Raw genomic sequence first — 15,737 nt, forward strand, 5'->3', positions numbered from 1 at the left:
AACGAGTCGACTCGGAATATGGATGTAGTAGAATTTTTTAAGGGTTTAGTAACACCTTGTTAAGAGTTAGTAATTTTAATCGAAATCCAATTGCCAGGCTGTCCAAGGGACCAAAGCTACACTATTATTAAGCTAAACTCGAGAGGCAACGCCCTAATTAAATCAGACTTAAATTAATCATCGTTTAATTGTTATAATGGTAAAGGCATAATAGACTGTCACTTTTGTGGGCTTTTGGGATAGTAAAAGCCACTTGTGGCTTTATTAGTTAAGAATACAGAAGAACTGATATTAATCTTATCCTTAGTCTCCTAGCATGCATCTCTTTCATATTGTGTATATATATATATTTGCCTTTATATTAAGTCTTAATCCTTCTGCTTGCGAAAATTTTAATTTTAGTGTATTAAAAGTATTAAAAAAATGAGAGCTTTACAAAGTTGCCTGGTATTCTCTAAATTATGTCTAATTTCTCATTTATTATCTCGGTATTACATATTTCAGTGATCACCTTGCTTTGTAAAGAAATTGGAGTGCCACGTAGATTAGCTAACAGATCAAAGTGTTAAGTAATACTAAGAAAACAACTATTAACTATTTTATTCTTACCTTTTTTTGGTTCTTTTTCTAAAATATTAAAATAAATTTGATTGCACAATATTAATAGCATAATTATTGTAAGCTTGATGTGTGTACTTTAGAAAGGACAAAAAAGCTAATAATAGTATCGGCTATTTGTTACGAATTGGTCTAATTCGATCCGCAACAGTTTTGGACTCGATGAAACTCGTAACTTCCAAAGAGATCTGCGAACAATCTAATTGACGGATCTTTCTGAATTTTAGATATGTTTGTTGCTCTTAGAGAGAGCTTTCTAATAAATCCAAGATCACAGAATTTAGACGGTTAAATCTCAATATATCGACCAAATAGTTGCCCAGGGTCAATTAGATCCTAACTTAATAGCCCTCCAATAGTTAGATAGATGCTAGGTTTACTCTTTGGTGTGAAGGAGAAAAAGCGGTTATAGAAGAGGGGAGTTAAAAGCTGAAAGAGGCTAACCAAAGGCTTGAGCGGTGAAAGAAGGGATAAAACAGAGAGTGTAAATGGCTAAAGACAAGTTGAGAGGAAGATAAAAGTCAAAGCCAATTCAATTATCCAAGATTAACTCAAATTAGGGTTTCTTCTATATATTTATAGAGGGCTCCCTATAAACTCATTAACTAAATTAAACGACTCTAACAAACCCTATTAAAACCATAACTTTTGCCACAATGCATGCGTTTAAGGGTGGCAATCGAGTCGGGTTAAGCGAGTTCGAGTCGGGTCAGATTCGGGTTGGGTCAACTTTACCCTAACACGAACACGGCCCGATTAATAAACGGGTTGTATTTATTAGACACGAACATGACCTGATTATTAAATGGATAACACAACACGACCCGTCTAACCCGTTTAATAAACGGGTCATGTTAACACGACCTGCCTAACCTATTAAATAAACGGGTCATCTTAACATGACCCATCTAACCCGATTACCCCGTATAAAATTTATTAATTTATTCTATATAAATAATGTGTTAAACAAACAAACAAACAAATTAACCTATTATCATCTCAAAACTCATTCAAACATAAAGCTCAAGTAATTAAAGCAATCGATGTTCAACAATCATTTCCTTCTTTCGTCCACAATAACAATTCCTTTAGTAATTAAAGCTGCAGTAGGCTTTGGTGCACTAAAAGCACTAAAGGTTCCAGCTAATATGGAGTTTGATGTATGTTCCAAGGACCGCCTACGCTTTGAGTTCTTTCTATTGTATCGAAATGCAAAGTTTTTGCTTCCAGCTGGTAATGTATTGATGGCTTCATCAGCAGCTCCAACATGTTTAGCTATTTTAGAGGAAATATTGTCAACCTTGATCAAGGATGTCTCCCTGCCAAAAATAAAATGATGAGATTTAGAAAGCAGAACATAAAAATGTTAGAACCAAATGTTATTGTATAAGCTACATAGCCTGCATAGCGTAATACAATAGCAAAGTAATAACAATAAACAAATCGTAAATACATGTTAAAGCAATATGGCATCCCATTATAATGTCTAACCAAGGAAGTGAGGAACTATTAGGAATACATGAACAAATGCTGCTACCTCGCTGTAGTAATCTCAAGCCAAAATGCCAAATTGTTAAGCACAAAAGAGGAGACGCATTTGGAAAACATGAAGCAACACATCTCAACTAGACCGCCGACGTAGCAAGCGCCACCAACGACGATTGGTTCAGTTGTTGGTTACGGTGAAGGATAGCAGCGGGGGCGAAGGCGGCAGGCAGCGACGGTAAAGGTTAGGGCAAATGGGGGAAGAGATCCGACGAGGGTGAGGGGGTTCGAGAGATTCGGAGAGAAAGGAGGTGAGAGGCACCCGAACGGAGGCAGAGACGGAGGTGGGAGTTGAGAGGTATCGCAGATGGAGGCAATTGGAGAGATTCGGAGACAGAGGAGGCGCGGAGGCACTGCGGACAGACGCCAACGAACTCTCGGGGTAGATGGCAGATGGAGACTAAGGGGGAGACACCGTGGCAGGCGGTAGATGGCGGCCAAAGAGATTGGAGAGAGAGAGGAGGCGCGGCGAAATCTTTTTGCAGTGAGATAAGGTGGCTGCGGGTTGTGGCTGTGATGGAGAGTGGAGAGAGTGGGTGAATCATTTAGGTTTTAGAGTTTAATTAACTTATATATATATATGGGTTGGCGGGTTGGTGGGTTAACTCGACCCAACCCAACCCGTATACTTAAACGGGTCAAAACGGGTTAGCTATATAAACCTGAACACGACCTGATTATTAAACGGGTTAGGTGGGTTAACCTGTTTATGACTCGAACTCGATTATACTAAACCCAAACCCGATTAAAAGTCGGGTTATCGTGTCGGGTCAAGATTTGCCACCCCTAGATGCGTTCGAGCGCGCTTGATCGCGTTCGAATGTGAAATTTTTGTTCTCTATCGATGCAAACGTATGCCTTCAAACAACCATATTCAAACAACCCGATTCTGTTCGAATGTGTGCAGGCGTTCGAATCCTCGTTTGAACACGATCTCTGCTTTCGAACGCACTCCGGTAAAAATGTTTTTATTGTTTCTAACAAAATTCAACTAGATAAATAGGCTCATCCCAATAAACTCAATACGACGAGTGGAGCCAATATGGATCGAATCGTATTACTATTCTATTATTTACTTAAATTAATATAAAGAGTAATAATTATTTTTGATGTGATATAAAATTAATATTAAAGTAATAAATAGTAATAAATTTGTATTTAGAATTAATAATATGGTTTAATTAAATAATGAAAATATCTTTAATCAACGTAAAGTAGTAGTAATAAGATTAGTCTAATATGCCGGCAAAATAGTAATTCCTTATTATTATTTAATTGATTTTAAAAGTTGTATGGAATAAAAGTAAAGAGAACGATGAGTTAGTATACCAGAAAAGATTAAGTTGTTATTTAATTACTACTTCAGAATAAGAAGACTTATTCTAAAAATATATGTTTTGCCAATAATAAAAGAACAAGTATCAAAAGAGAATATAATACAAGATTCTCAGCAAATTTAATTTAAACACCATTTATTTTTTTTTATCTCTCAAAAAGAAACATTAAATGAGTCTCATATACCACAGGTTAAGAGTTGTATTAACAACTAGTTTTACAAATAAAGGCATCACAATCTGAAATACAATAGGAGATGTAATTATAAGTTTTTCCAATTATACTTTATATAAGGATTCATTATTTAGTGTCTATGGCTCCATTAGTTTTGTTCTATTTAGGAAAAAAATATAATTACAAAATAAAATAAATTTTGTGTATTATGGTTTCTTTTATTTTCATAGGAACGAATTATAAAAACAATTGGCTTTCATTTAGCACTTTTTGATATATAAATTAGATAATTAAATCAATTTCTAAGAAATTAACTACAATGAACTAAAATTATATATATATATATATATATAATGTTTCAATGGAAGATCTATTAAATATCAATCTCAATGTATATGAGCATGGATTTTTTATTTTTTTTTATTTTTTATTTAAGAGCGTGTAAGCTAAACACAAGGTCAATTATTATTTAGTACAAAGACACCTAGACCTCGAAACATATAAGATAATGAGTCGTATAAATAGATCGATATTTATATTAAATGAGACACACATAGGCCATTCATCTTATTGAACAATTGCACTAAATTGTGCTACATTGTTGAATCAGATTTTCAAGCTAAGCACAACTAAGTTAATGTTCCAAATTGATGAAATCTTTTAAGCTACACGGTTGAACTTGAGTCAAACTAAGCCAAGCTATTAAATTCACATGTAAATAAACAACAATTTTCAAATCACCTAAGTTACGACCAACCTCACAACTTTCTGTTGTGGGATGGCACCGATCAATTTGTAACTATCATCTGTGCTACAGATGATTAGTGAGCATGGATAGATAAGGTCCAGCCATTGAACTACTGACTTCTTCTTAATTAATTATATCTCTAATGTTTTACCATCTGTTTTCCGGTTCTTTTCTTGTACATACATACATACATAAATATATAATAATAGTTTGACATTAGATATTTTGAAATGGCACAACTATTTAGATTAAAGCCCATTGGTAATGATAATTCCTACTTCAATATAGAAAATGTCAACCACTCAAGCAAATGTCATATGTATATATTTATATTTTTTATCTTATAATAAAGAATTAAATGAAATATGAGTACATGCAAGCCAAAAACAACTCCTAAATAATAAGTAAATGCCTTGACCAATGATTAGGGTGCCGTTAATAACGGGTTTATAACTGTATAACCGTATACCTAAGTATTGTCACACGTTCATCAACTTTAATAACCTTCGAGCTCATTAATTAATCCTACGTAGTATTTAGATCATACATATTTATATTTCGATATTAGAAAACAAATAAAAAATTTCGCAAACTAAAATTGGTTTCAAACCGAAGGTTTTGAGTTTAAAAATGAGATAATTAGACTACTTAGAATTTTTGACATATTAACTCTGTTAACTATGAAAAGCTTTCAAAATAATTATTTTTATATCTGTTAGATATATTTTATTAAAAATATAATACGTGAGTGTCATAATATAAATATAATGCTTTCTAAGGATTATATAGAAAAATAAAATAAAATAAGGAGGTCAAATATAAATGAACAATATTTTATGAGGTCATACAGTAGTATTTATCTATTAAAAATTAAATTATTCTTTAAAAAATAGAGATATATTTGTTTCAGTCAAAATCTGACGGTTACCTCACCGGAGGTACGTGGACTCCCAGTTTTTCTACTTGTCGCTCTCCCTGCCTCCTTTGCCGTCGCTTCTTCTCGAGGGTTTCTTCGTCTCTCGGCCTTTCTTGCTCCTCAACTCTCTAGTTTTTTTCTTAGCAGACTACGAATCGAGATGGACGGGGAGGAGCTCACAGCGCAAGAAACGGCTCTCTACGATCGCCAGATTCGAGTTTGGGGCGTCGACGCGCAGAAGAGGTAGTGGTTTCATCGTCTCCACGCCTTCACTATGTCGTGTGGCGAATTTTTTTTTCTCATTTTCTCTCGATTTGAGGTATTCTGGGTGAGTTTTGATTCCCTTCTGTTGCTTTCTTTGGTTTGTTTAGATTAAGCAAGGCTCACATACTGGTCAGTGGATTGAATGGTACAACGGTTGAGGCAAGTTTGATTTTTTTTACTTGATTTTTTCAGCTATTTGTTATGTTTTCCTCTTTTCTATTGTTCTAGAGAAAGATTTTGTTGGAAAGCTTCTACTTTGCGCTCATATTCAGTGGGTAACTGAGGTTCTTCTCGTCTTTCTGTAGTTTTGCAAGAATATTGTTCTAGCTGGAGTTGGGAGCTTGACATTAATGGATGATAATTTAGTTAGACAGGAGGATCTTAATGCAAACTTCTTGATTCCTCCTGACGAGTCTATATACAGTGGCAAAACTATAGCAGAACTTTGCTGCAACTCTTTACGAGATTTCAATCCCATGGTCCGTGTTTCAGCAGAAAAAGGTGAGCAGTATTTGATGATTTCTCATTTCTTAGGTTTTGATGCATAATTGATGCCCGCCATTGACATTTCGCATCTGCTGAAGATATTTTGGCTATTTGCTAGTGTTTTGGCTAATTGTTTCTCTATGTAGGTAGTGTTGCTGTTTATCTAGGACTTGAAATATTGAAAGCATAAGGGAAAATTGACTTTTACAAAGTAGTAAAATACCTATTTCACTTCATTCATCTTTTTTGGAGTATTTTCATGAGAAGTTATCTTTGAACTCTTATGATGGTAATATTTTTCTTGATCGGCAATCTAAGATGCTATTTTTTATTTCTAAATCACTCTTACTTTTGCAATAGTTGCTTTCCTTTTTGCTATGTATTTATATTATCTATGTGTTATCATATCAAAGTTTGTTTATCTGCTGATTATCCTTATTCATATATAGTTTATTTTATGCCAGTTGATTTGTGAATTTGGAGAGGATGACATATTGTATGTTAGATGCTTATCATAGGGGTTACTATATGTGATGAGGAAAGCTCAGCTTGCAATGTGAAATGATTGAATATAATGTATAGCCAGAATCATCAAAGCACTTCCTCAACAATATGGGGTTGGGCAGAACACCACTCAAAGATGAGAAGGCTCGAAAAGAATTTCCCAATCATTCATTTCTTTATTAGCAACAAAACTCAACAATATGGAGCTGGCCAGAGCACAACTAAATGGCGAGAAGGCTCCAAAAGAATTTCCAAATCATTCATGTAGAGATGCATTCCTTGATTTGTAACAAAAGGAGTGACAGCATTAGTGAAAGAAGTTTTTGAGAGTGACATTCAATCAAATATCCTTAGTGCAAGATGTAGCAATTAGATGTTGTGATATAGCATTGTATCTATGATAACTGATTGTTTGGCTGTTACCACTTTGATGCCATACTAACCAATTTGCTTTGCTTCTTAAGGTGACTTGTCAAATTTTGCTGGAGAGTTCTTTGAAAAGTTTGATGTTGTAGTTATTAGCCGTGTCTCTCTTGAAGCAAAGGTTCTAAAACAGTAATCATACTCTCCATTTAAATAACTGCATGAAACTTATGTCAACTTCCTCATTAGATATTGGTAATCACTTATATTGTAGTACTTTCACTTATATCTTATTATGTCTCAGAAATCCATAAATGAGAAATGTCGCAAGAGATCAAAGCGCATTGCATTTTATACAATAGAATGCAGGGATTCGTGTGGTGAAATTTTTGTTGATCTGCAGAACTACACATATGCACAGGTATGCATATGATTCTTGTCATAATATTTCTGTTGTTTTTGATCTCAGAAGTTGATTATTGATATTCCACCATTGGAATATACATGTTTTTCCTTTTCTTGATGCATAGAGAACAATCCTGCTATACCTAATATATAATGTTACATTATTTAAATGTTACTATTAATGGTCCCTTTGTTTCAAGGAACTCACGGAAATGTCAGAACTGAGATTCACCAAACAATAGGGTGAACTGTTGTGCCAAACATCATTTGCTTATCCAGAGCTAGGTTCAAATTCTTGTATATTTTGGTGGTTCTTTTGATGGAAATGGTGTCTTGTATTTAAATTGTAATGGTCAGAACAGTTTAGTGGTTTCTAGATTAATCCAATTCTAGTTAGTTTTGGCCTTTGGGGTCAGATTGCCTACTTGTCAATGTGTCAGGGTTGGATCAGTAGTCACATAGGTCCTTGTGATTCATAGTCAACTCAGATCTGGTTGGGTAAGGATCACATCAAGTTGATTTGGGATTGGATTTGGTTTGTTCAGAATATTTGCTAGCAAATATGAACATCTAGATGAGGTAAAAGGATATTGATGTCTTATAGTACTTCTTATTGAATATAATTATAAAATTCAATTTCCATCCAAAAGGTGATGCAGTTTTGGTACTCCTGGTTTCTTGGGAACTTGATATGCAGAAGTCCATATTCAGTCCACCCAAAATTAATAGCTGGAGATGCTCTCTAATCCAGGAAGTTGAGTGAGAGTCTCGTGGTCCTTGATTGCTTTGTGATTATCTTTTTTCCTATTCTAGATTAGGGAGCACTACTCTCGATTAGAAATATTGAAAATCTCTACTCTAAATTAGAAACACTATTTAACTTATTCCACACATAAGCCTAATTATAATTTTATCCTTGATTTAACTAAAGTTATTTTAAAAATCTTCTATTCTCTTTCCTACTATCCACTTATCTCATTCTACATATCAAAAGTTCCTGTCTAATTTTTCCACCTATCTTCTCTCTCCTACTACTCATTTATCTCATTGCATACCTGCAAATAATGAGAACATTTTAATTTAAATTTATATGTCAAATCAAGGGCATTTGAGTCAATTTTTATTTTTTATATGTATTTTACCTCAACTTTATGTCACATCAAAATTACTTATTACATTAATATTTTAGATTACAAACAAACATTAGAATACCTTACTCTAGATTGGAGGTACAATTTAGAAATAAGAATCTATAATAGCTATTTTAGATTTTCCTTAGTAAGGCAAACAAGGCTTAGAGTTTTGATTTCTTCACAAATCAGAGCCTATGTGGAGTATGATGCTTCACTATAGTTTGAAGCAATGTTTTGAAAAGGTGACCCATTGGCGGAGCGGTGCATTCGCCGCCCTGCATATAGTAGAGGCGACACCTGATATGCAGGTGGGCCACCTTGTGCTTGGCAGCTCGACTTCATAGGAAATTCCTTTTTTCTATTTTTCCTGCAAATAGTATATTAGTATGTTTTTAATATTAAATATAGCTTTTAGTCACACAAGGATGATCATTAAATATTATGATTTATTATATCTTGCGTGATCATTGCAAGGGCTTCCTGAGGAAATATAAGTTATCTAATCGCTTTGTCTCTCAATGTTTCTCTTTGGATAATTGTCATGTTAGTCTCATCCTAAGCACATAATAGTATGTTCCTTATCTGATTTAAATCATTTATCCATTCCTACGTTCCTTTCAATTGTATAATTGTAGTATTTGAGGTAGCAATAAGAGTAAGAGGTAGCAATAAGAGTAAGAAAGTGAGAGCTTGCTGTTATGGGTGTGACTTGTGATCATGTTATTTTATATTTTGGTGTACACTATTAACAAATTAACCATAGTAGTATATTATTACATATCATACATAATTAATTTTTATTTTTTATATAGTAAAAATGCTAGACTACCAAGGTGCCCGCCTAGGCGTTATGTGGTGGGGTGGTCGCCCGCATACCACTGGTGCTCTTAAAACATTGGTTTGAAGTTTGAACACTAGAGTAGTGCTCTTCTTTACTCAGTTTGTATCCTTCCACTTGATAAAGAAATATTTGCATTGGGAATTTAAAGGATCAACGATATTTATGAGATGAACAAGAAATTTTATGCTTATATATATATTGTTGCTTATCATGATTACTCTTGAAATTAAAGTATCTGTTTTCTTTGTTCCAATTTTGAGAATTCATGGTTCTCCACTGCTCCTTGACTCTTGTAAGGAAACTAGTGTGAGATTATGAGCAATAAAACTTTCTTATGGATAATCTAATTTACATCTTATGTCTAAGTTCCCTTTTCTTTTATATATTACCAATTAGATTTCTTTATATAGTTGGTGCTTCTCAGTTAGCTTCCTTGATTTTTATCAAGGATGATAACCACTTGATTGAAAAATACACAAGGAGATCTTTGGGACACGGGAAAATACCAAATACACCGGGATAAGCTGAACGTATAGTTTCTTTCTGAAAATTCACATACCTGCATTTTAAATACTTCGGAAAAATTTTGGACTGTGTGAAACTTAAGAGAAGCCATATAAAGGTTAGCAGGGAATGTGTAAAGAATAAACAAAGGGGAAATTATACTTTACTCTCATGTGGTTTGGCTCAATTGTATAAATTTTTCTAGACTTTCAATTTAAGCACTTAACTCTTTTGTGACTAGGACCAAAGTACAACTACTATCTTATCCACCATATTTGATGGGTACCAATGACCAACTTCTCCCACTATAATATCATATTTATATAACCAAAACTATTCCTCCACAATTTTTAACATAACTTGTACTTGCTACTTTATATTTCTCTCAAGCAAACCAAATCCAAATCTCTTCACCTTTCTCCCTCAAATATCTCCACCAACAACTTTCTCACATTTCTTTCTCAAATCTTCTCCACTAACAAGCATGCCTACTTTCCTTTCATCACACATTGGAGGACAACCACATGCATCAAACAATGTGAGGACAACTGACATTCATCAAGCATGTCTACTTCCCTTATTGCCTTGAACAATGGCTTCACAAACAGTGTCACCGACGGTGAAGATCCACTGCTGCCGTCCCAGCAAGCAGTTGCAGCAGCCATCGGGCGGAGACAACCTAGAGAGCAAATTTGCAACGCCTCGACAGGCATTATACACGGAGGAGTTGGACGCCTCCTAATCTTTGAGCCGCAGATGAGGTGAGCGACGATTTTTGGGAGGAGGTTCACAATGACATCGAGGTGGAGAGCACAAAGCAGCGAGGAGGCAGAGGGCCTCTTTACGACAGATGATGAGCAGCAGGTGCTTGGAGCTGGGGTTGGGGGCTGGGGGTCCGTGATAAGGGATTGGAGGTGAGTGGGAGTTGGGTTGGGGATTTGTTGAGCCTAAAAAAGATTTTGAGATTGAAATTGCCATAGCAAGAATTTGGGATATAGGTCTTGGAAGGATTGGAGTGGAGGGTTTGTATTAGGAAGAATGATGGGATTTTGATGTACATTTGACAAAGATTTGAGATTTGTTTGGAGAAGAGGAAGAATGAGATCTTTGAGTAGCGATGAAGAGAAATGATTGGGTTTGTACGGTGGATTTTGGTAGGGAGGTGAGAGAAGATGGAGATGGGACCTAGCTTGATTAGATGATGAGAGCTCATGAGAGAACAATTTTTTATCATTAAATGGGGAAAAGAGAAAAGAAAATAAAAAGAGGGAAATATTGTTTACTCGTGACTTAATATATAGGGCAAATTTTTTATCATTTTACCTTCCCGTTAACAGCAAATTAACAGTTGCATTTTGGTCCAGATTACATAGGGATTAAGTGCTTATGTTGAAAGTGCATAGCGATTTCATGTTATTGGCTAAATTATATGGGGGTAAAGTGTAATTTCCAAGAGAGTACCAATAAGAGCTTCCACTTCACTGAACTGGGAGCATAACGAGATCCAGATTGGCCTTTTGATTTCCATACGCCAATAGCATGTCTTGTTCTGCACTGAGGTGCTCAATGGTACTTTCCTGCTTGATATGAATATTGTAGGTGCCAACTTTCCGTTAGTACATATAGACGCTGCCAACTCTTGTATTTGGACTTTCGTGACTCCTAAAGAGATGAATGAATGCATCTGATATGTTACCATACATGCTGCACTCATTGACATGTTCCCCATTTCTAACTTACAGGTCTATACTTTATGCGTACTAACTTGGTGGCTCTGTTGTCTACTTCCTATATATATTCCTGTTTCTCCGTGTAGTTTGTGCCTCATTTGCTCTTTAGATATCTGCTTTATTTATGGGAAATGTCAGAATATAAAAATATAGAAGTTACATAAAATGATTAATTGCCTTATTTATTTTGGCAGAAAAAACCTGATGGCACTGCCGAAGGTCAAGTGAATTACCCAAGCCTTGAGGTACATTATTTTATTGGTGACGCTTGATTTTTATCATGTTAGGTTCTTTCTTCTCAGTGTTAGTAGGGATCCTTTTGTATGCATAGTTGATACCGGAGGTACTGGTGTTAACTGCTAGCAACTTTTTCTGTTTTTTCTCATTTGCTGATTTTAATAAGCAGTATATACAGCATATTTGTATATGCGAATTCAATGAAATTCACTTTGCAAGGATTTTGAGTTAACCATACCGTTGAAATAGTATATTGAAAGGTAAGTATTGCCCTTTAATGTTTGTAGAAACTATGGGTTGAGCGAGTCAAGATGGTTCTGATTGGCTGGCAGGTGGCTGCTCAACTTGAGGCCTTGACCTAACCCAAAATAGGGTTTCTAAACCAAACTTGTATTCATGTAGCATTCCCAAATCTTAATTTATCTGAAATGCAGAATGTTGAGAGCATCATTTAGTTTAACTTCTGGCTTATTTCCGTGCAGTGTCACCATGAGGGTGCAGGCTTGATATTGTTTATAATTTGAACATACAAATTCAGTGAAATTGTGTATACAAATTACAAACTCAGGACAAGTATAAACATCGTCTTTTATCTCAAATCTTATTTCCTTTATATTGTTTATCATAGTCTTCTGGTACTGCAGGAAGCAATTTTGACACCTTGGAGGGATCTTCCAAGGAAAGTGAGCAAACTGTATTTTGCTATGAGAGGTTAGTGAGGGCATTGAGCATGAAGCCACAATTTCTTTCCTACACTGTAATATCTATGTTAACATGTAACCATAAAATTTATCTATGTTCTAGTTCTAATCTGCAGAAATCTTAGTTGCTCTTGTTAATTTCTTAATTAAATTGGTCAAATAATTAGATGAAAATTGAAATTTTCTCCTTACATGTATTCTAATTCTAGGTTGTCTCAGATATAGAATCGTTCTGCTACAATTGTTTTTTATGATGTCATTGTATTCTGAGCTACTTTGACTCCTGCAGATTAGTTTCTCACAAACTGACTTGATCTATTACTTGTGTTATAGTACCAATTAATTTTCATGGTTAGCTTACTTTAGGAGATAGTGCAATTGTTTGGCCTATACCACTATACTCATTCACTTTTATGGTTTATTGAAATACATCCAAGCTTTCTGAATCTCTATGGTGGTCTGAAACTGGTTGATCTGATTACATTTGCATAACATCGCAACATCTCTCCTTAAATCTTATTTTGGAGTGAGAGTTGTGCAAATTCTAGGATCTCTTTGAAAATTTGCTGATATATGAAAAGACTGGAGATATAAGAGGCAACCCCCAAATAAGTAGATACATGAAAATAGTGTGTACAAAAGTTTCTAGAGTTTCAAGCTTATCCATTGTATCAATATGATGCTAGATAAAAGTGTTTTTGAGCTTTTAGAATAGTTGGTGAGTTTTCATTGTACGATATACATTATTGTCCGTTACAAGATCAATGATGAGATGTGCCACTGGGTTGTGCATAGACAGTACTTTTTATTAGAAGCTTCATTTTGCTAGTAAATACAGTTTATGAAGTTGATTAACTAGCCATCTTTTTGTCCAACTGTTTGGCCACCAGTCATTCTATATACTGGGTGTCTGGGTTGCATTAGTTGATCCTAATCATGATGATTTGTTTCTCGTACAGTGTTGGAAAAGTTTGAATTGGCCGAGGGGCGTAATCCTGGTGAAACATCTATTTCTGATCTTCCTGTAATTTTGAAGCTAAGGAAGGGAATGTGTGATGCTCAGGTATTCAATTGTATTTTCTTTAGGTGATACTGTCGAGTTACATATGATATTAACATTGAACTGCTGATTGCAGTTGTTGAATGAGTCTCATGTTCCAACCGGTCTCTTGGAGCGGCTACTAGCGGCTGGAAGAAAAGAACATCCATCCGTATGTGCAATCCTAGGGGGCATACTTGGTCAGGTGTGTTCGAGCTCCTTGAGTTACTGCTGGAGATTGGCTTATCAGTTATTACATCTTTACAGTAGTTGGGAAAGCTGAATAATGCTTTTTTTGTGAGGAATTTCAGCACGAATTTTGCTTACCTAGTTAGATGGTCAACTTGATCTGAAGAAGGCTTGCCTCACTACAACTAAGTGTGAGTTAAGTCATGAAAACAGTGACTCTACATAAAGCTTTGTTTGTCATGCCCTTCCCGGCATCGGCTGGAGCCTCCTGCACAAGGGCTTTGTTTTTTATTAAAACTCATCTAGCTAAAATGCACGTGACTAATGGAAATTCACAATCAACAACAGTATACAAATATAGACTGCCGTATTGCATAATGTATTTAACCATTGCTAGCTTGTGCAATAGCAGTGATAGAAAAACACCTTAAAACAAATATTATTTAGTCACTATCATGCGCTGTTGGATGGCAGTGATTAAATGAGAGTGTGAGAAGGATGTCGGTCATATGCCTCACATGACAATATAGGAAAATTGCCCTTGTTGATGTAATGCTATTAAACATTTCCAAGCAGTGTCAATTCTGCCTTTTGGATCTCAAATTCCTAACAGCTGTGTCTCATGGAACTAAGGGTCGTGTTATTCGTTGTTGAATATCCCAAACTGATATGATGATGTTGCGGATGTCTTGTCATTAAGATAAGTAGCTTGCTTAATTTTATTTTATCATATTGTTTTCTGTAAATCCTAGCTATCTAGCAGCCATCTATTACTAGAGGTTTATAGAATATAGTTGAACCAAATCTAGACCCCAGAAGTCAATTGCCAACAGTTTATAATTTAATGTAGTTCGAGACACCTCATTTTGGTAAGTGATCAGAAAAACAAAAATGATGATGCATCTGGAATACCATCTTTTTACTTTCTCTAAAGATATTGGCACATATGATCCCGAGAAAAATAAAATGAGGATGCTATCTTCAAGAAACAGCACTGGCTGCTGTTGGTTGGTTATAAAAAAAAGGAAGTTTATCCTGCCCTTCTTTTTAACGTTAGCAAGGGCATGGAGAATCAGTGCCTAATTCTCCTTCTTTCTCCATTACTTACTATCAAACAGTTACATATTTCGATGAAACTATGCTTAGAGTCTTCTCTGCTGAGTGGTTTACTAATCTTCCTCTGATTATTTGTTTTCATAGGAAGTGATTAAAGGAATTTCTGGTAAAGGAGCTCCTCTCAAAAACTTCTTCTACTTCGATACTGCTGACGGGAAAGGTGTGATAGAGGACATTTCAAAGCCTTCTGAAAGCTGATATTCTGCAACTGTGATGCCGGTGCTGCGGAGGAATAATCATCTTTGTCTAACTCTGCTAATCTACTTTTTGTTCAGCCACCCACTCTAAGCTTCATATTGTCTATTCCATTGTCTAATTATATATTCAAAATACAAATACCCTGTTAAGCTATTGCCACTGTTAACCATTTGCACAATGTGCTTTTCATAAATTCTGTACATTGAAATCTTTGCGAGTAACTGCTTTTTTGTGGAATAGTTTGCATTGGATGAATAGATTACCGGCCCCATTTGATATTATAAAATTTTATGTCACATTAAGTGTAATTATTATACTATTAAACATCATATTAGTAGAAATTAGTATAAACCTTTTTTTATACAAATTTAAGATATTGCATCCTCGCTAGGAGTTAAACAGTTAAAACTACATTCAAGAGCCACCATAGATTATGTTTGCAGATACAACTCTTTGGCAAAATATCCTTGAAATATATTCTTTTTTTTAGAGCTAATTACTTGTGTCACATACTATATAAGAACGCAATAACTTAGTCACAGAGACGTTAATTAATTAATTAATTTATTTATTTATTTTGACAGTTAGTGAGTCTAAGTGCACTCCCATGCATGCACGAACTCGCTTCACGTATCCGAAATCCAAGGAGCAAATCCTCCAAGCGCGTAACAACCAAAAACCAACTCAAAGC

The 15,737-nt window shown here is 35.0% G+C and overlaps 1 protein-coding gene across 1 annotated transcript; it reads left to right on the plus strand.

Moving 5' to 3' along the window:
- The first annotated feature begins 5,399 nt into the window (after positions 1-5,399).
- Positions 5,400-15,267, plus strand: LOC140780140 (SUMO-activating enzyme subunit 1A-like). Its single transcript, XM_073125502.1, has 10 exons — positions 5,400-5,579; positions 5,708-5,759; positions 5,906-6,101; positions 7,055-7,134; positions 7,258-7,374; positions 11,761-11,811; positions 12,448-12,514; positions 13,464-13,567; positions 13,641-13,748; positions 14,933-15,267. Exons 1-10 carry the CDS (start codon positions 5,497-5,499, stop codon positions 15,044-15,046), a joined length of 972 nt encoding a protein of 323 aa, XP_072981603.1. The 5' UTR covers positions 5,400-5,496; the 3' UTR covers positions 15,047-15,267.
- Positions 15,268-15,737: the final 470 nt, after the last annotated feature.

This window comes from Typha angustifolia, chromosome 3 (genome assembly GCF_048772165.1).
Source record: "Typha angustifolia cultivar Huaian chromosome 3, ASM4877216v1, whole genome shotgun sequence".
NCBI lineage: Eukaryota > Viridiplantae > Streptophyta > Magnoliopsida > Poales > Typhaceae > Typha > Typha angustifolia.